Here is a 20,129-nt window from a genome sequence, read left to right on the forward strand (position 1 = left end):
CGGGGGCACCCCAGGGGGGAGCAGCCGGAGGCCCGAGGGGCCCTGCTCACCGCCGAGGGCTCTGTGTCGGCCGCTGGCTGCCTGCGCAGCGTGGGGCCCTTCTCTTTGAGCTCCTGCAGCCATTCGGTGTAATTCTGCAACACAACGAGCAAGGTGGGGCCGGGTGAGGCTGTGCTGGGCGGGCGGGTGGCGGCCGACCCTCCCAGTCCTGCAGGCAGCAGCCCCTACCTGCTGCGAGGTGGTGGAGAGCTCGGGGAGCAGCGTGCACAGGGCTTCTCTGCTCTGGGCCTCCGTCAGGCTGAGCTGCTTTTCTGACTCTTCCTGCAGGAGGGTGAGGGAGCAGGCGGTGCTCAGCCGGGCTGACTGGGTGCGGGCGCAGGCAGCCCCAGGCAGCGCCCACCCCACTCCACTTGGCGGGTGAGAATGGGAGTGGCCAGGGCGCTCTGCTCGGGGTCCCTGGGGGCCGGCCAGCGCGTCTCGTCCAGAAGTGATGCTGGAGCCTGAGCTGGGCCGAGCCAGGGCCGTGCCAGTCACAGAAGGCGGCAGCACGGGACGGAAACCGCCTGGGCAGTGCCACAGCCCTCTCCCCACCCTGAGCAGAGGCTCCCGGGGGCGGCTGGGCAAAGTCTCACAGGAACCTGCCTCCAGCAGGCTGAGCCACCAAGTGCCACAGGACGAAAACCCCACGAAAGAGCACGCAGATGGTGCCCCGGGCCCACTCAGAAAGGCCCAGGCAGCCAGGAGCCCACGGCACAGAGGCTGAGGCTGCTGCCCGGGGGTTGGCGCTGGGCTGTGCGCCTGGGGCAGAAGGCCAGGAAAGCTGCCCAGGCGAGGGGGCACTTCTCATCTTCAGGAGAAGCGAAAGGAGGGGGGTGGGGAGGTTAGGAGGAAGGGGAGTGAGGAGGAGGAGAGGGGGTAAGGAGGAGGAGGGAGGGGGACGGAGGGGTCACGGGCGCCTGGCACGGGAGGTGCCTGGCAAGCAGCTCTGGGCGCCGCTGGTAGGGGCTGCTGAAGGACGCAGACGCTGACCTTGGCCTGGGTCAGGGACCGCAGCTTTTCCTCGCAGGCTCTCTCGGCCGATGCCAGCGCCTCCATGGCCTTCCAGTTCTTTTCTCGGAGGTCCTGGGGGTAGGAGCCAAGGATGAGGATCGAAGGGCCCCGTGTGGCTTCACGGAGGCCGGACGGCACGGCAGAGCCCCTCGGCCGGCCCTGGCCAGGCGGGCGCAGGGGGCCCGACGGAGGCCCTCGAGCCCACCCCCCGCGGGCCGCCGCTGCTGGTCCAGAGCCCCCTGCTTGCACCAGCAAGAGGGAGTCGGCCTGGGGCTTTTGGTGGAACCCCTGCCACACGCATGCACGCACATGGGCACGCTGGCAACCCCAGAGGACGGCATGGACTCCAGCCGAGCCCCTTGGCCGTCTAGCCCAGCGCAGGCTCAGGAGGCTTCCGGTGGCTTGAAGGTGCCCTTCCCCGCTGGCTCGGCCGCCCGCGCCCAGCTCCTCCCCACCCGCCCACACGCTCACGTTGTTCTTGACTCTCTGCTGCTCCACGGCCTCCCTGAGCTCGGTGGCTTCCTTCTCCAGGGACGACACCTGACGCTCCAGCTCCCTGAAGCTGCCGAAGATGGTGGGTCACGGCCCTGCTTGGATGCTGCTGGTCTGCAGGCCCCTGCCAGGGTCTGCCCCCCACATCCACCCTGCAGGGCACGAGCTTCGGGGGCGCCATGCAGCTCACCCCCAACCCCTCCTCCCGCTCAGTCCACAGTGCAAGGGGCAGGAGGGCGGCCCCGAGGTTTCCACCAGGACTAGCTAGTGCTGGGGCCCGACAAGCGGGGGCGCTGCAGCCAGTACAGAGCGGTTTCCAGAATGCCCTTTCTTCTTCTGACCTGAGCTCTGCCATCCAGTGACCTGCTCCTGCCAGACCTGGCCCTGCCCTGTGGCCCAGAACGTGCCGGGCCCCGACCCTCAAGAGACAGGCTGGGCCTTCCCACTCCCGAGCTGAAGACCCATCGGGTGCTGCCCTCTGACCCGTCCAGACTTGGCACCCTTCCCCTGGCAGCTCCCATGGGTCCCCGACTTCCCCCCAAGTACCAAAGACACCATCTTGAGTCTGCCCCAAACCAAACTCCCGCAAGACCCAAGGGCTGCTCCCCTCAGCCCAGTCTCAGGGGCGGCCCAGCGCCGGGAGGTCTGCGCCGTGGCGGCCCCGCCCTTCCCTGCGTCTTCCCTGGCTGGGAGGGCATCGGCCAGCAGGCGAGGGGCCGCGGGCTAGTACTGTGCTGTCTCCTGCAGAGCCGGCCCCCCATGGCACCTCTTGCAGGAAGACGGGAAGGCCCCGGAGCCACGCGGGACAGGACGCGCAGCAACCCCGGCCGAGGGCCTGGTGTTCCCCCGGGGTGGCCCACCCGCCTCCCCTCACAGGCCCACCCCGCAGCGCTGCCTCAATGGGCCTCAACGGCAGGCTGGGTCGGTGGTGGTGAGAGAATCACCCTGGGGCGCACTGGCCCTTCTCGGGCAGTGAAGGCACAGCCAGGGGGAGCCCTGCTGGGGGTCCCGCCAAAAACCCTGGGTGGCACCCCACATTCTCAAGGCTGGTCTTGCGGCAGGTTTTCCTATTTGATTTCTCGACTTGCCCCTAAAATGGCTGCCTCGTAAAGACGTCTAGAACCTTCCGACCACCTGGTCCTCCCCGTTGGGAGATGGGGGGATGCCAGGCGTGAGGAGAAGGGCAGCTCACCCCTGCCAAGGTCCTTTCCTCAGCGGGGAGAGGCGTCTTGGCGCCTCGAGAGTGGGCGAGGAGCTGTGGGCAAGACAGCTTCCTCCCTTCCCAGGCCTGTCCCCTGCTCTCTAAGCCCCTGCAGGGACAGAGTCAAAGGACAGGGGCTCTGGCTCCTCCCAGGCGCTCTTCGCCAAGGCCCGGCCCCCAGCAGCCCAGGGCTGAGCCCAGGGCAGAAGCCCCGGCCTCTGCTCCGCCAGCTTACCGGGCCTGCTGCTGCTCGGCCTCCGCTCGGCTGGCCTGGAATGAGATGGAAAGCTCACTGTCGCCGCGAGTCTCGCCTCCCGCCGCTGCTCGCCAGGGGAGCCCGCCTGCCGCGGCCCACTCCTCCCATCAGCCCTGGGGGGCGCGCTGGCTGACCTGGGCGTCCTGGGCGTCCCGGGCCTGGCCCGCCTCCAGCAGGGCCTCGATGGACCGGATCCTCTCCGCGAGCTGGGCATTCTCGGTCTTGGCCTCGGAGAGCTGCCCGTGGAGGCCGCTCAGCTCCTCACGTTTGCTCTGCACCTCTGCTTCGGAGGACTGCAACTTGCTGTGCAGCTCTGTTGCAGGAGACGGAGGGAGAGTCAGGTAGGCCTCTCAGCACATGTGTGGCACCCACGTCCACCCCGCAGGGCACAAGCCCCGCCCCCGAGCGCCACGGCCACACTGACCACAGCCTGACTCAGGGGCCTATCCTCAGCTGCCGGCAACGCCCACCCCAGGCTTCCTCCCGGGTTACAGGGGACGAAAGGCCCTCAGAGCCCCGGGAAGAAAGGGTGGAGGGCTAAGGGGGAATTCCACACGAGCTCCTGAAGAGTCAAAGCCTCTGGCAACTGGGGCAGGGGTGACCCGGCCAGGATTCTTCAGAAAGTGACTGTGGGGCCTGCTGGCCAAGCCTCCTGCCCCACCCTGGTCTCAGTGCCCCGAGGGCCTGCCTGTGCCCCCACCCAGGGGACCCCTGGCAGCCCATGGCTCTAAGGTCACGGCACGTTCAGGAGCTGCCACCCCCAGCCGCAGGCTCAGCTGCCTGCCAGCCCCCCCAAAAAGCCCTAAGGAGGCCCCTGGAAGGGCGGCCCGTCCCAGCCTTGGCCCGGCTCTGCTCTCTTGTCCCACCTCCGCTGCCGCCGCCCCCTCTCCTCACCCCGCTCTGGGGCTCCTGGCCCAGGCCCCCGCCCCCGCCCCCAGCCAGCGCCTCGCCCCTGGTCTTTCTGGGCTCCTGCCCGTCCGGTCTGCGTCCTCCCTGACGCCTTCATGTGCCCAGGTGCCCTTCCCCGCCCCGTGTGCGCCGCTGCTCACTGGCCTTGCTTCCGGTTTGTATCAAGTTCCCTCCCAGCCCAGGGACTCTGACCTGGTCGCCCCCTCTAACACGGGGCTAACCCCCTCCTGCCTCAGGGGCCTCCCAGCTCCTCAGTCTGAAGCTGCACGCGGCCCCCTAGGTGGGGGTCAGCCAGCTACAGCCCCGGGGGCAAGTCCAGCCCGCTGCCTGCCCCTGTAAATAAGGCTTTACTGGGACACAGCCAGGCCTGTTAATTCACAGACCGGCTGGCGGTTGCTCTGGCACCACAAAGGCAGAGCTGAGCAGTGACACCAGAGGGCCGGGCCTTTCACGGGCGCAGCCTGCAGACCCCTCTCCAGGCCCTGCCGGCTGGGACTCCGCAGAGCTGGGATGCGTGAAAGGCTTCCTGCCAAGTGCCCCGTGCCCCAAAGGTGCTGGCCACACAGAGCCACTCAGAGACACTAGGGAGCAGGTCATCCAGCTCCACCGCTGGCTCTCCCCTCCTCCTCAGGGACCCTGGTGCCACCAGCTTCCTCCCCCGGAGCTGGCCTGTGAGCAGGCCGACCAGAGGCCCCCGACCGCCGTGCCTGCTCGGCCTCCTGCCAGGTCAGGACGGGGCAGGGAAGGCCTGGCACAAGCTCGAGGCCAGCGAGGGCCGGCGGTGGCCTCGGGTGCAGCCCCCTACTTGCCCCACCACCATGTGGACTGCAGGGGGCCCGGGCCTTGTGGCTCTCCTCCCCTGCTCACCGGCCCAGGAGCTGGTTGCTCCCGCCAGCCCACGCCCAGTGCGCTCGATCCCTGCCACCTGCCCCTGCGCCTCCGGCCTGTCCCGACAGACGCAGGGCCGAGGCGGGTTCCCAACGCTGCCCTGGGGCTCGCCCAGCTCAGGCGGTCCCCGCCCCCACCTGCCAGCTGCTGCTGTTGCTCCTGAGCCTTCTCGGCATCGGCCCGGAGACTGGCGTGGCTGGTCTGGGAGCGGCAGAGCTCCCTGCTGACCTCGTCCAGGCGCTTCTGCAGGGCCTCCTCGCTCTCCTTGTGAGATGTCTGGGGAGGAGAGGAACGGGGGCGTGAGGGCTTGGAAGCAGGCCGCAGCCTCAGGCAGCCCAAGTCAGGGCGGCACAGAGAGCTCTTACAGGCCCCTGCCCCCACCCTGAGCAGAGAGAGCTGTGAGCACTCTAGGCCCATCCACGAAAGCTTCCAGGCCGTGCAGCCGGGAGAAGGCAGCAGGCACCCGGCCTGGAGGCCTGAGGCCACTGGGCTGGGCGGGCTCCTACTAGCTGGAGCCCAGGAGCAAGAGCACGCTCTGGGGTTCAAGTCCTGCCTCTGCCACGGTCCAGGCCCTGACCCCGGGCCAGCTGCTTAACTTGTCTGTGCCTCCAATTTCCTTACAGATAAGATGCAGATAAAAGCGCTGATGTCACAGGGTTCCGCTGAGAACTCACCAAGTCAATGCCCAGCAAGTGCTCAGGACAACACTGAGCACACAGAAAGCACCTGCTAAACCCAGCCACAGCTGTTACAACGAGGCCAAGGCCAACGGTCCCAGGGCCAGCCTGGCCCGCATCTCCCACTGTCACAGCCTCAGCTGGGAAGAGTGTGGCCGCACAGGCCCTGGCCTTCCCGCTCACAGACAGGCATGGAGGGGAACAGGGGTGCCATGCACAGGCACAGGGGTATATGCCCCGCCTCACCTGCAGCTGCAGGACCTGCTTCTCGAAGGCGGCTGCCTTGGCTTCCAGAGCCTTCCGCTGCTGCTCCTCCTGCCGGGTGGCTTCCGTCTTCTCCGTGAGCTCCTTGGTGGCCTTGCTGAGCTCCTGCCGGAGCTTAGCCAGCTCCGCGTTCTGCCTGCAAGACAGTCACCAGCCCCCGACTGACGGGCAGAAGAGGGACCGTGTCGGCTCACGCCAGCCCAAGAGCTGTCCCTGGGGACCCGCTGGTGGTCTGTGGCTTTCCTCTGGGGACCTGCTCCTTCACAGATGGCTGCCCAAGGCTCAGAGCTGCTACTGCAGCCATCACCAAAGCCGCGGAGCACTACCCAGCCGGTGGGGTCCGGGGTGTGTCCGGTGAGGACGTCGTTTCACCAGCGTGGCACACGGGCCAGAGAAGGCAAAGGGCAAAATGTGCTCTCAGAGCCCACAGGGCCCTCCCAGAAGCGTCTGAAATGCAGGAGGAAGACGGAGCAGGCGGCAGGGGCCCCGCACCCTGTCCACAGGCCAGCCCGGGGGGTGGGGGCAGCAGGGCAGGACCCGGAGGCGTGGGCGCTGCGGCCCTCCAAATCGCACCCTTCAGTGCTGTGCCTCCAAAGCTGGGGCTCAGAACCCCAGGGACGCTCAGGAGCCACAGACTGGGACTCGAGGGAAAGGAAACGCGGGTGGCGCGAAACCCTTCAGCTGGGGGGACGTGACAAGGTGCCGCTGGCTGCTAGAGCCAAGACCAGGCCCGGCTCCAGACCCACGGCCGCTCACCCTCACCGCGGGCCAGGCGGCCCCCGAGTGAGGCCCCTCACCGGGAGGACCCTGCTGACGTCAGCGAGGGGACCAGAGGGGGCGGTACTTTGCGCCTTAGTCAGTCCTCGGCGTGGGGAGGCCCACAGACAAGGCAGAACCCCATGAGTCCGTGCAGGGCGCCCCAGGCCGAGGACTCAACCAAGAGAAGTCAAAGAAGTAGGGGGCGAAAGGGAACGCAGAGGCCTCCTCAGAGTGGGGGGGTACTGCGGCCCCCACTGCGGGTCAGCAGGAAAACCAGAGCCTGCGGCCACAGCCTCCCGGGATGCCGCGGGCCGCCCTGCTCGGGCTCGGGGCCCAGGGGGTGGCCCACTTCTGCTGGACAGGAGGTGCCGGCTTACTTGCTCTCCACCTGGCTCGTGGCCTGGTTCAAGGCATCCCTGAGGATGGAGTTCTCCTGCTGCAGGCGGGCCAGCTGCGTGTTGGGGCCGTTCTCCAGCTGCTCCTGAAGAGTGCGGACCTGCAAATTCATTGATGGGGACGTCAGAGCTCCCCTCGGCCTCTGGGAGGCCTCACAAAGAGAACCCACGGGGACCTCCGAGGCCACCCGGCACCTGCTCTGAGATCAAGCACCCGCCACACCAGGGCCACGGCTACGGCCCGCGCTTCGTTCCTCCACCCTCCTGAGACGAGCGGCGGGCACACAGCTGAGCAGGCCTCAGCTGAGAGAGGCCAGCCGGGCAGGGCTGTGTGCTCCTCCCAACCTCTGTGCGGAGAAGAGCCTGAGTGACTCCAGGTCCACGGGAGGCCGTGAACTTGGCCACCTGAGAACAGGCTCTTGAGGATGTGTATGTCTTCCTGGCTGTTGACGTTAAAATGCACAAAAGGGGCTGCCCGACCCCGCTGGGCCACGTGGAACAGGGCCCGGCCCTCCGAAACCCTGCAGCGGCCCCCACGGGCCTCCTGGGCTTCCTGCTATGCTGAGCCTCTGGGAGCCGCTCTGGTTGGTGGCTCTCTCCGTCCCGGGGGCTCAGTCCTGCCCCCCTGTGGCCCTGCCCACCTTGCCCTGGAGCTGCTGCACCTCCTTGACGTGCTCGCGGTAGCTGGCCTGCATGCGCGCCTGCACGGCCGCGATCTCCTGCTCCCGTGCCACGAGCTGCTTCTTCACCTTGGCCTCGCCGGCTGTCGCCTTGGCCTTCTCCGCCGCCAGCTCCTGGGAGGACAGCAGTGGGGCCAGGGCCCGGTTAGGACACGGGGTGGGGGCGGAGGGCAGGGGCCAGGCAGGTCGTCACAAAGCAGGGCAGCCCGGGCTGGGAGAGGGCTGGAGCACAGAGCTGGCCACCTGGATGCCCACCCCAGCGCCCGTCAGGCCCACCTCAGCCCTGGGAGCACTGCTCTGGGTGGCCAGTGCCTCAGGCAGGTGCAGAGTGGAGGGTGGGAAGGGCTGGCTATGGCAGAGGGGTGGCAGGGTCATCCCAGAAAGCCAACGGATGGACACCAAGGGAAGCATGATGATGGTGATGATGGAAGGAAGGGTCGGCAGGACCAGCCCCTGGGGGAGGGCGTTCCCGGCCAGTGCTCCTCCGCCAGGCTGGCACCTGCGTGCCGTGAGCCCCGGGCTGGCCTGGGGGACCAGAGCCCACCTCCCAGAAAACCCAGGGCCCTGCCCCTTAGCCCCAGGCAACGGGCCAGGAAGTGGGGAAACCCTCTCGGCCCAGGCCAAGGTGCTGGAAGCTGGGGAGGCCTCGAGCCTACAGGACGAACCCTTCCTTTCCCCTGGGCGTTTTAAGGGCAGAGGAAGGATGGCCTTTCTTTGGTGCCAAGCCCTCCGTGGCTTGTTCTTCCAAGAGCTCGGGATCCCAGGCCTCCCCTGGCCTGTGCAAGGCCTAACCCAGGCACGAGGGTCACACCAACTTTAAGCAGCATCCCCGGGGGGCACTGGGGGTGTCTGACCAGGCGGGGTGATGAGGCCCGGCGCACATGATGCCCTGTGCTCTCGGGTGCTGCCCATGCTGAGGGGTCCCACCGGGTGCACTCCTGAGGCTGCCCGCCTCCCGTAGCACGGATCCCGCCCGCCCTCCGCCTCAGTGACCGAAGGCCCAGGCACGAGGGGGCACAGGCCCTGAAGACAGGCAGACGAAAGCTGGGAAGAACTTTTTCCAGAAGGTCTGTGCCTTGGGCTGCCGCACTGCTGGTGCGTGGCCTGGAGCGGAGACTCCTCGCAACCCATCGTGGGCCTCAGGGACCCCAGGAGGCCGGGCAGAGCCCACCAGCTCCTGTGACAGGGCCCAAAACAGCCCTGTGGCCGAGCTCGCCTTGGGATCCCACGCGGGTGAGTCACAGATCCACCGATCTCGGGGCTGGACCACGCCCTGGGCCCCAAGAGAAGAATCCAGCAAACCCCTTTTATGACATGAAAACGCCTCCACGAGGGCAGAGGAAACCCTAAAGTGCCGCTCCGATTGCTCCCGTGGTCTCCTGGGGGCACGGGGCGAGAGGGACTTGCACATTTTTGAGAACTTACTTCCTCAGCGGCGCTGGGCCAGGAGGAGCGACACGAGAATGAAAAGAGCGCAGAGATTCTGCTCGAAACTCTCCCAGGGCTGCTGGGCCCAAATGCCCACACGTCCCAGAAGCACAAGGAAGGAGAATGGCTAAAAGCTGAACTGAGGGCACGGAGCCGCCTAGGAGCGCAAGGCGCGGCGCGAGAGGCGAGGAGCCGCGGGGCGGTGTGGCTCCCGGGCACTCAGGTGGAGGGCAGCGGGTGCTTCCCAGGGCCTGGTGGGACGGGCGGCCGCCACGAGGAGGCACAGGCCTAGCGGTGGCCAATGTGCTGAGAGAGGAAACCGGGGGCGCCAAAGCTTCCAGACCAGGGGGACTGAACTGGGTCTTCAAGGATGGGGAGAATAAGGCAAGCCAGGAATGCACCCGAGTCTGTGGGAAGAGGGGAGGCCCACAGAGCAAGAAAAGGTACAGCACATGCGTGCAGATGGGGTGCAGGGGAGAGCAGGGCAAAGAGGGCAGGGCAAGGGCGAGGGGAGCTGGGGGTGCCACTGGAGTTCAAAGAGGGTCCTAGAGGACCAGGCGTGCACCTGAGAGCCCCAGAGGACTCCCCCAAGTTCCAGAGAAGGGGGTGTCTGCCCTGGCTGGACGCACCTCAAAACCCCACTTGAAATTCCCGCTCGCCTCACAGCACCAGGCCTGGCATCCTGGAGGGCGAGAAGGGAAGATCTGCCCCTGGGGATTTCACGGAGCCAGGGGGCGTCCCCTGCCCCAACATGGGGGCGGAAGTGCTCAGGCGTGGGGACCTTACCACAGACCTCCTGCTGAGAGGCGTCTGGGCGGCGGGTGAGAGCCCGAGCGGCAGGTCCAGGGGCCTCACACCTGCCGCCTTTCCCTTGGGGGGTCGGAGACCCCAACAACTGGGAAGAGGCAGGCCGACCAGTCACCAGGGAGGCTGCCTCAACGGGGCAGGCCTGAGTGCTAACCAGCCCGGTGAAAGCTGACGCCCATAGAGCAGGTGGCGCTCGGGTCGAGCACCTGCTTTGCGTGTACGAGGTTCTGGGTTCAATCCCCAGTACCTCCTAAAAGAAGTAAAGCATATACACGCTCACTCCATGACCTCTAGTGGAGCTTTCTTCTGGGGCCATTTCCCCAGGGATTTCTCAGTTTGTTTAGAAAGAGCACGGGACAGCAGACTCTAAGCCAGCGGCGTACAGCTGTGCCTCTGGGCACAGGCCCTGAACAGTGGTCGTTCCGCTCTGCAGCATGTGGTCCCCGAGCACGGGACCAGGAGGAGCCATGCAGTTGCTCCTGGGAGCCTTCTCTTTTTTTAAGGTCTCTTCTTTCTGTGGAGTGAGATACCGGGCCTAGGGACTGAACCCTGGACCTCACGTGTGGGAAGCCAGCACCCAACCACTGAGCCACATCAGCTCCCGAGGTGATTGTTTCTAGGAGGCACCAGTAACCGAGCCTGGACGCCCATGTGGGAAGCAGGTGCTCAACTGCTCAAGCCACATCGGCTCCCCTCCTGGGAGCACTGAACCAAGAATGAGGATGGGGCAGGCCGGGCAAGGATGGGTCTGGAGGTCCGGCAGTAGCCCCGTGGACACAATATGGGCTCTGAAAGGGCCCTGGAGACGCAGTCTGTTTCTCCTCTTGTCCTGGGGACAGTGGTCACAAAGAGCGACCATCCAGAGGCTCCTCTGTGCCTGCCTGCTGCCCACAGGGGAGCTGTCCCCTGGCGTGGAGGGCGGAGGCCAGGCGGCCACACTCCTTATGACCACGGCTACGGTGAGCGGGTCTCCCTGCCGCAAGGAGTAGGCGGGGGGCGTGTGGGGGGGGCGCCCCAGGCACTGTCCCCACAGGCTGACTGCCGGGCATGTGACCTCGGGGCGGCAGGGGCACTGGGCCCTGCCGCCCATCGGCACAGCCTGCGCAATGCCCAGCCATGGCAGCTGAGTGGGTGAGGGGATGCTTCTGCCAACCCAAACTGTGGCCGCTCGTCATTCGCTGAGGACGGGCTAGGGAGTCCGGCAGGATGTCACCCCAATGAGAGGGAAGGGGAGAGCAGCAGCCCCTCACCCCTGCCACGGGTTTCTGCTCCCACTTCTTACGAATGCCACAGTGGGTCAGCTGTGCTATCCTCCTGTCACGGCGGAGCCACCAGCAAGAGCGAGTCCCCCCCACCCCCTACCCAATGCGCGTTCACGCCCCAAGGACGGAAGCTGCTGGCTCCAGCTAAGGCCCTACCCTGCAGACCCGGGCACTCCCCTGGGGGTAGACGTCTTCTGGAGGCATGTGTGTGCCAGGCGGGCCCTGGCCAGTGACCGCCGTGGGGAGCTGGGAGCTGCCACTTGGGGTCTCAGCGCAGCCCCGCCCCCGGTGACCTGCCCCCTCCCTCCCCCCCACCCTGGCCCCGATCCCCGCCAGCCCTACCTTATTGAGCTCCCTCAGTTTGCTCTTGGCCGCAGCCGCGTCCTCCTGCTCCGTGGCCAGCAGCTTCTCCTTCTCTTCCAGCTGGCGCTTCAGGATGGCCACGGGGTCGCCCTTCTGTGTGGCCTGGAAAAGCCGGAGGAACTAGGTAACCGGGCAGCAGGCGCCCCGGGCAGACTGGCAGGGCCTGGTGTGGGGGAGCAGGGTACTCTTGCCTCAGCCTCCCACGCTGCCAGGGACCCCTGGGGCGTTCAGGAACACGACTCCTCCCCGGGTGCACCTGCCGTCGCTTCAGGGTGGGCCCAGGTTGGGCATGGCGGCTGTGGGTGCGGTGGGGGGGTGGCGCCGCCCTGGGGTCAGCCCTGGCTCTCTCCCCAGGGTAGGGGGTTGTTTCTGATATCCTCCAGCGCCCGCCCAGGGGTCCCCCCACCCACTGTTTGGAGCGAGGCTCTCCTGGGACAGCTGCCACTGGGCACTGCGTGTGTCCCCTCAGCAAGGCCAGTGGGGAGTCGGCTCTCAGGACCCCCATCTCTAACCACTGCAGGGCAGACTCTGGCACAAGCACCTGAAATCCCAAGTCTGATTAAGCAGCACGCAAACGTGCCACGGGGCTTGTCCTGGGGCAGGGGGCGGCACGCAGCCCGCTCGCCAGCAGCCCAGCATGGCCCTGGCAGTGCAAGGGGCTTGGGCCCTCCGAGGGCTCCTTGCACCTGAAGGGGGACCCTGTACCTCCCTCCTGCACCTGTGCTCGGACTGTGAGCCAGCTGCACCCCAGAGCCCGTTGCTGGCTGCACCCCAGCAGCTGGCCCCACCCCAGCAGCGGGCCCCACGCGGCCTCAGGGCGAGGCGGGTGGCGGGCCTGGAGGGGCAGGGGCCCACCTTGTGCCAGGTGTCCTGGAGGAGGCCGCCCTTCTCCGACAGGATCTCGATGAGCCGCTGGGCCTCGCCCTCGGTGAACGCCATGCTTCCCACCGCCGAGACCAGTGTCTTGTAGGGCAGGCAGAGGGGGCTGTCGGGATCCAGGGCCGCTGCGGAGACACGAGGGGTGGGGCTGACAGGCGACAGGGCTGGGAGGGAGAGCTCCATCCAGCTGCCCGGGTCGAGGCCGAGGTCGCCCGTCCGGCCTGGGGAGCGCAGGATCTCTCAGAGAACTGAGAAAGCCCAAGCAGCCAAGTGGCTCTCCCTGGGCCTGGGATGCCATCCCTTGTTTTTATCAACAACAGCCCTGGGCAGAATTAAGCAGGGCGCTTCCCTCAAGGCTCTTTAATTCCTTCCTTCCTTCTTCCAGCTAACCGCAGGGCTCAGGGAGGGACCCCCCGCCAGTGACCAGCCCCGTGGGCCCCCGCTGACCAGCACAGCAGATTCACCACGGGCTCAAACCCCACAGTCACTCGTCAGCAGCCATGGGGAAGGCAAGGAGGCAAAAGGTCGCTCCTCCAAGGCTGCCACGGCTCCCTGTGGCCCCCGAGGAAGGAGACAGTATCCGGCACAGCCACGTCCAGCACAGGTTCCCACTGTGCTGGGCAGGGGAGGCTGGCTTGACTCTTCCGGGAGGACACTACCACTTCCTGACAACTCCTAACCCTTTCCCTCTAGAGTCTGGCTCTCATCCACGTGCCTGCACCTTCAGACGGGGGCCTGGCCTGAGAAGCCCTGGCTGCCCCCCAGACCTGCCCCATGGCTGGGTGATGGGTCACGATGAGGACACAGAGAAAGGCCGTCTGCAGTGACGCTGCTCAGCACACCTCACCCAGGCAGGCGAGGACGACAAATGGGGAGGGTTCCCATGGCAACCCTAAACTCTCTGGCTTGTCACAATATTTTTACACACTAGTCACAATATTTTCATCACAAGTCAAGGTGTTTAGCACGATACCTTAATACAGGCAAGGTGGGGTGTGGGCGAGCTTGCTGCGACGAACACCTTTGTTTTAGCACTTTGTTTTAGCACTCGGTGATTTGGTGGAGCTCAGAAGATTAAAAAGAGCCAAGCTGGCACGAGAGGCCCCAGAGCTCACGGGTGCGGCCAAAGTGGGTGTTCGGCGGGAAGCAGACATGGCTCAAGAGACTGGGCTTCTGCCTACTGCATGGGAGGTCCTGGGTTTGGTTCCCAGTACCTCTAGGAGAAGGTCAGCTGACTCAGCAAGATGACGCAGCAAGATGACACGACAAAAGGGACACGAAGAGGAAAGACAATGAGAGACACAACAAACCAGGGAGCTGAGGTGGCTCAGGTGACTGAGAGCCTCTCTTCCACCTGGGAAGTCCTGGGTTCAGTTCCCGGTGCCTCCTTAAGAGAAGCCGAGCAGACACAGAGAGCAGACAGCAAGCCCAAACAATGGGGGGCGGGAATGAAATGAATAAAAGAAATCTTTAAAACAAAGCAAAAACACAGTGAGTACTCAGGACAGCGAGGCCCTGCTCAGCTGCCTTCTTTCCAGGAAAAAGCATGTGGGCGTATAATGTAAAAACACCAGCAACTGCACTTTTTCTACAGAAAGCTCTGGGTACGTCTAGGCTAAACGTCTAGGCTAAAGACACAGACAAGTGGCACGGCCCCGTCTGGAGACAAGCATGCCACTGGCACTACGCTCTAGGGGCTCCTGTCCCACCATCTCAGCCTGGAGATTGACACTTACTGCCAGTGTCCGCGGGAGACAGAAGCCACTCATTTCAAAGACAAAAGGCCCTGCTGGAATGGAATGCTGGACAGGGCGGCCCCTTGCGAGCCGCCACCTGGAGGATCAACCCTTAGGACCGTTTTCCGTCCCCAACTCGACAAGGCCTGGGGCCGCACGGGCCAGCCTACTAGCTGCTGGCTGCAGGCAGCCGCCGAGCCCTGGCAGCGTGGCCAGCGCGGGCGCGGGGCTGCCGTGAGAGGAAGGAGCGCCAGGCCGGAGACTTGGTGGGATGGCGGAGAGGATGTAAAGTGGCTGTAATGATTTTTATACTGACTTTATGTTGAAATGACATTTTGGGTATATCGTGTTAAAATCTTAAAACTGACTATATTTGTTTCTTTTTACCTTTTAGAAAAGCATGGCGACTAGAACATTTAAATCACACACATGCCTCGTGTGTGTGGTTCACGTCGTCTATGTCCCCTGGCTGAGGCTCCTTCCCGGCCCCCGGGGCCCCCAGCACCCGCGTGATTTCAACCTGGGCCACCCCCACCCCCAGGGCCCAGCGCGGCCAAGGGCTCCCGCCTCTCCTGAGCTCCTTCCTGCCCCACTTCTCCCTGAGGACCCCCTTCTAGAAGTGGGTGCCTCGAGACCCCCTGGCCCCTCACAGCCCTGCTGGGGCCAGGAACCCGCTGCCTAAGGTGCTGGCCCTGCGGGTGCCGGCCGCCTGGTGTCCCCACGCTCCTGAGGGAGGCAGAGGTGGCCGCGGGGACACCGTGCCCACCAGGGGCCCTGCCAAACCTTTTCCCAACTCTCCACATAATTCTATTTATTTTATGAGGTTTTAATTTTAAAAGTAGGAAAAAGTTACAAGTGAACTGACCCCCAGTTTCATGCAGCAAACTTGGAACCCCTCCCCCCCCATGCCCTCTCTCGTCCTCATGCAAACAGGCTTTTCAGGCTATTTTTAGTCTTGACTTTACAAAGCATTTCTCACAGGAGCCTTTAGGTAAGGACCGTGCCAGGTCTGCTCCCCTCAAATCAGGGGCAGTATAACTGAAAGAAAAAAGAAAAGCCCCTGGGAGGAGGACCTGGACCTTCTGGAGCCTGGTGGGCGTGGGGGCGCCCCCTTCCCAGAGCTGGGGTTGCTGCCCAGCAGCAGGGCCGCCTGGCTCTGACGAGCTGTCATCGGGACGGAGCCCGCCCGGCACGGTGTCACCCGAGCCTGCCGCGCACCCTCCAGCAACACATTCCAGGTCTCAAGCGCTGAAATAAACACGTCCACGGTGCAGCCTCTAATCCGCTAAACCGCAGCCTCGCGGGGCTGGGAACTCGGCGCTCGGCGCCAGCGCCCGGCCTGTCTCGGCGGGTCTGAAATAGCAGGCAGGGCCAGGCGGCCCGGGAGGGGACAGGCGTGCCCGCCGCTGGCACCCCGGGGGCCAGGCCCGCAGGCAGGGCAGGAGCGTGGCGGCCTGGGCGCGGGGTGCCGCGGAGGAGCTGGGCCCTGGGGGCCAGAGCTCTCGAGGTTTGTCAGGGAGAGCTGGAGAAGGGGTTTGGGTGCCAGCGCCCGACTACTGCCGACAGCGACCTCCGTGGGAAGTACGCCCAGAGCGCGTCCATCAGTGGCGTGGGGGGCCGGACCCGCTGCGGGCCGCCTCTGCCCTTGGCACTGTGGTCAGAGCGTGGCCCTGGAGCCCAGCGGCCCCTCCCTGGCTGGGTATCCTGGGGCAGGCTGCTCGCCACCCTGTGCCTCAGTTTCCTCTCTCGTGGCCTTGCTGGAAAGATTAAACTGCTGTGTGCCTGGAACAAGACCTTCAAAATACTTCACAAGGGCCGACCCTGTCGGGAACCCTCCCTGGACAGACGAACGCTGTGGGAGGGGGCTGGCCATGAACGCAGCCCTGCCCTTACCCCGGCTCCCACGGGAGGGATGGACATGACGCAGAGCCGCACAGGCCTGCGCCCCCCCCCCCAGTTGCCACTGGCCCACCAGGAGCCCCCGAGGCTGTGCAGAGGAAGGGAGCGGCCTCTGCCCAGGGGTCCTGCCCAGCACCTCAGAGCAGCTCAGGCAACTCGCCCTCTCACCTCCAGGTGGCTCCCACTCGCCCACACTGGGGGGCTCAACCACTGAGATGGGGACCCAGGTCTGGCAAGGGCATGGAGCCTTTCACGTGGCCAACTGGGGGGGTCCTTCAGGAGGTGACGCTCTGCCTGCATCCCTTCTGGGGTCCACAGGGCCAGCTGGGGGCACGGGCTCGGCAGCCTCAGCGCCGTCCATGTCCAGCTGCCCTGTGCCCTGCCCTGCTCACACCTGATGCCATGGTGGCAGGCGGGGGCCTCGGGGCTGTGGGGAGTACGGCCTCCACACCCGCCGCCAGCAGCCGGCGGTGAAGGGCGGTGTGAGCACCTGCTGCGTGGCTGGCAGTCGAAGCGCCAGGCAGTAAGTCAGGGGTGAACCGGCGCCGCTAAGCAAGGTGGGGGAGACAGGGGGCTCGGGCAATGGGGTGAGAGGGTAGACCACGGCACCCGGGGAGTGTGCCCATGGCACAGGCTCTTAGAATGGGGGTGCCTCAGCCGGTCACTGCTGTGCGAGAAGGCCCAGGGGGCTGTGGGGAGGGCAGGGGACTTGGCAGGGCAGTGCGGGGCAGGCATCGAGGCTGGCAGGGGAAGGTGGGGGAGGTGGGGGGCAGGGGAAAGTGAGGCTGGACCACGTTGAAATCTTCCCAGGCCCAGGCATCCAGATTTTGTCCCACAATGAACTAGGCTGGAAGAGAGCAAGGCTTTGAATGTGGAAAGATTATTTCAGGATGCTCAGAGGGGCAAGGCTGGAGGCAGGTAAGCCAGGTAGGCGCATGAGGCCGTGAGAATTTAGGAAGCTGAGCTGGTGGGAGAGAGGCCCTGGTGTCAGCCCAAGACAGTGAAACTGGGCCCTGAGGGGAGTCGCAGGTGGCAGAGACACTCCTGCTTTTACTGAAACGCCCAGATTTGTCCTAAGGCTTCTCCCTCAGACACATGGGTGCAGGCTAAACCGCTGCTGCCCCTGGACACTGCCCAGGGCCTAGCTCGACAGCAAGGGTCAGGGTCCTGCGCGGTGCCCCCACGGGAAGCTGGACCACAATCTCGGGTGCCTCCTGTGACCCCCAGCGGCCAGTGGGTGACCCCTGCCCAGGCCCAAGGCTTCTTGTGCCTCCCAAGCAGTCACCTGGCTGACAGCCTGAGGTGTGGGGACCTGAGCCAGCCCCTGCCCTGCTGAGGCCGGTCCAGAGGTCCCTCCTCAGGGAGGCCGGCTCCCTCCAGTTCCTCCAGGGTTGGCAGGTGGCACCTGTCTCTAGAAATGAGCAGTACAGGTCAGCCCCGCCGCCAGCCTCTGTACTGACCATGTGCTCGCGGCCAGTGCTGAAGGGGCTCCTGGGCCCGGGGGCGGCCCTGGTGGAAAGGAGGTGGACAGCGCATCGGGGGGCGACTGTAGCTCCTCCAGCTTAGCGCACCCACGGGTAGGCCGCCCGGGGCCATGCCCAGCTAGGGGCCCATGCGTGACCCTGGCTGCCGTGGGCACGAGAGCAAAGTACAGCGTTGGGCGCAATCCCATTTTGGGCCTTTTCCTTTGGTTTGAGAAAGAAAAACAACCTATTAACAAAGAGGGAGTTTGTGCATTTAATGGTGTCTAACAGAATTTAAAAATATCTAGCCCACAGATAAAAGGACCGTATTTTTCTTCTTTCTGCTTTTCTCACCCCAACCTCAACAAAAACCACGTGCAACCAAGAGCAGCACCATGCAATCCTTTCAAGAAAGACAAGGCCGGGAGGAGCCCCCCAGGGCCCTTCTTGGCTTCCGCGGGCACAGGAGACCGGCCCAGGAGGGCAGGCTTTAAACGGCGACGGCGACGTCACCCGGCGCCCGGGGAGACGGCAGCAGCTGCTCCGGCGCAGGCTTTCCGCACCCGGCACCGGAACCTTAGCGCCCCGTGTTCAAAGTGCCTGAGTGGAGATTTCCGGAAGAACGGCATCCAGCAGCGTCTCCCCAACATGGCGGTGCCACCCTGACACCGGGCCCAGTCCCCTGGGGGATGTTTTTGTTCTTCTTTAAGAAATACAAAAAGCAAGTGGGTTTGAAGAACTGAAGCAGAAAGAGCCTCAGAGGGCTTTCCTCGGAAGTTGGGACCCTGAGGAGTGAGTGCAAAAGCAAGTCTCACGCTTGTGCCTCGGACGGGAGGGCGGCGAAGAGCGGCCGAGGGCAGCAGCAACCTTGGCAGTGGCCGCAGGGTGCACGAGGGACGTCCGAGGCTCTGGGAGACCTGGCACAGAGCTGAGCTTCAGTTTCAGCTTTTGTAAAGCACGTAAAAGTACAAATCTGCCTTCTAGAACATTCACGAGGGATAAAGGCATGGAAGTGGCTTTGTACGCAAGGCCCCCAAACAAGTATCTGGCTGAAGGGTACGGTTGGGCCACATTTCCTGTGGGGACCTACCAGACGCCACACTTAGGACATGGGGGCCCACAATGCTTGAAGGAAAGCAGGAGGGTGGAAGTAGGGAAGAATGGGTGTTGTATCAAGTCAGTAGTTGACGAGGTCATCTGTGCGGAGTGGCATATAGTTTTTCTGGAAACTTGTTTGAAAAGTCTTCCCCGTACCCCCTGCCCCCACGAGGTTATAGATTTTAGACTGTGGGAATCTCCCCTTCCTGGCACCTGACATGGTCCAGCTGGGTCTCCCAGCTAAGGGAGTGTGGCCGGGTTTGCCAGACGTGGGAGCCCCTCAGACTTTATACTCGACTCCATTCTGCTAACAGTTACCGAGCACCTATGCGCCAGGAGCAGGGGCAGGCTCAGCGCCCTGCTGGAGCTAAGGACTGGCAACTGCCTTTCCTTAGCCTCGTCTAGCACAAAGTGAGAGCTCCTTCAGCTGCTTGGAGGAGGTGCGAGGCCTGGGGTCAGGGCTCGGGCACCCTAAAACAACTGACAGGGGGAGCTCAGTTGTGGGACAGTGGGGGGCTTACTTCTTTGACTTACAGACAAATAATAGAGCTTTTGCTTCTTTTCTGTTTTAAAAGTAATACAGGGAAGTAGCCGTGGCTCAACTGATAGAGCATCCATCTACCATATGGAGGGTCCAGGGTTCAAACCCAGGGCCTCCTGGCCCATGTGGTGAAGCTGGCCCACGCGCAGTGCTGTCGCGTGCAAGGAGTGCCCTGCCATGCAGGGGTGTCCCCAGCGTAGGTGAGGCCTAAGCACAAGGTATGTGCCCGGTAAGGAGAGTCACCCCGTGTGAAAAAAGCACAGCCTGTCCAGGAGCAGCGCTGCACACACAGAGAGCTGACGCAGCAAGATGATGCAACAACAAAAGAGGCAGTTTCCCAGTGCCGTTGGATAATGCAAGTGGACGCAGAAGAACACACAGCGAATGGACAGAGAGAGCAGACAATGAGGGGGAAGTGGAAAGAAATAAAATGACTCTTTAGAAAAACAACAAAAAACAAATAGATGATTACATAAATAAAAGTAATACATGTTATAGAAAAACTGGAAAACACAGAAAGTTAGAAGGTAGTTAAAGCTGCTGCACCAGCAGGGACCCCTTCTGCCCCCACTGTGGGCCACAGGTCCTGGGCCAGGCACAGCCACCCCAAGTGCACTGCAAGGACCCTGCGTCCTCTTATTCTCCCGAGGGACGTGGTGGCAGCGTCAGGAACTCTGTGGGCTGCTCTTGGCCTTGCCCGACAGCTGCGCTAAGTGAGCCAAGCTCCGGCAGAAAACACCATGTTCTGCTCATGCTAAATCTGGGGTTTCCGGGGCATACATGCACTACGAATGTGGACTCGACCCCAGGTGCCAGGAAGGAGTGGATCCCCTGCAAAGGAAACCACGGTGCCAACCTCGGGTGGGCACGCAGGCACTGGCAGGTGTGTGACAGCAGACGCCCGTCATGGGCACACGCACCCTGTACAGGAAGCTCGGCTTTCCTAAATCCCCACCACGCAGAACCTCTCAGCTACCGACCTGGGAATGAGCCCGCCAAGGCCGGCGCAGGTGCCATGAGCCAATGGCAACTGACTCAGGAGAACGCTCACTTCCCTCTCGCTCTGCCAAGGTCCTCTTCTT

The 20,129-nt window shown here is 64.3% G+C and overlaps 1 protein-coding gene across 6 annotated transcripts in view; it reads right to left on the reverse strand.

Moving 5' to 3' along the window:
* RRBP1 (ribosome binding protein 1) overlaps positions 1-20,129 on the reverse strand; it is a 50,538-nt gene that overhangs the window by 5,578 nt on the left and 24,831 nt on the right. For all 6 annotated transcript variants that reach the window (XM_058287598.2, XM_058287603.2, XM_058287601.2 and 3 more), the window contains exons 3-14: positions 12,287-12,435; positions 11,411-11,533; positions 7,533-7,685; positions 6,874-6,992; positions 5,720-5,873; positions 4,934-5,072; positions 3,134-3,312; positions 2,979-3,013; positions 1,522-1,612; positions 1,030-1,122; positions 229-321; positions 51-134 (exon numbers count right to left, since the gene is read on the reverse strand). In XM_058287598.2, coding sequence (XP_058143581.1) covers positions 51-134; positions 229-321; positions 1,030-1,122; positions 1,522-1,612; positions 2,979-3,013; positions 3,134-3,312; positions 4,934-5,072; positions 5,720-5,873; positions 6,874-6,992; positions 7,533-7,685; positions 11,411-11,533; positions 12,287-12,435 — 1,412 coding nt within the window. The remainder of the gene's footprint in view (positions 1-50; positions 135-228; positions 322-1,029; positions 1,123-1,521; positions 1,613-2,978; positions 3,014-3,133; positions 3,313-4,933; positions 5,073-5,719; positions 5,874-6,873; positions 6,993-7,532; positions 7,686-11,410; positions 11,534-12,286; positions 12,436-20,129) is intronic.

Source organism: Dasypus novemcinctus, chromosome 24 (genome assembly GCF_030445035.2).
Source record: "Dasypus novemcinctus isolate mDasNov1 chromosome 24, mDasNov1.1.hap2, whole genome shotgun sequence".
Taxonomy (NCBI): domain Eukaryota; kingdom Metazoa; phylum Chordata; class Mammalia; order Cingulata; family Dasypodidae; genus Dasypus; species Dasypus novemcinctus.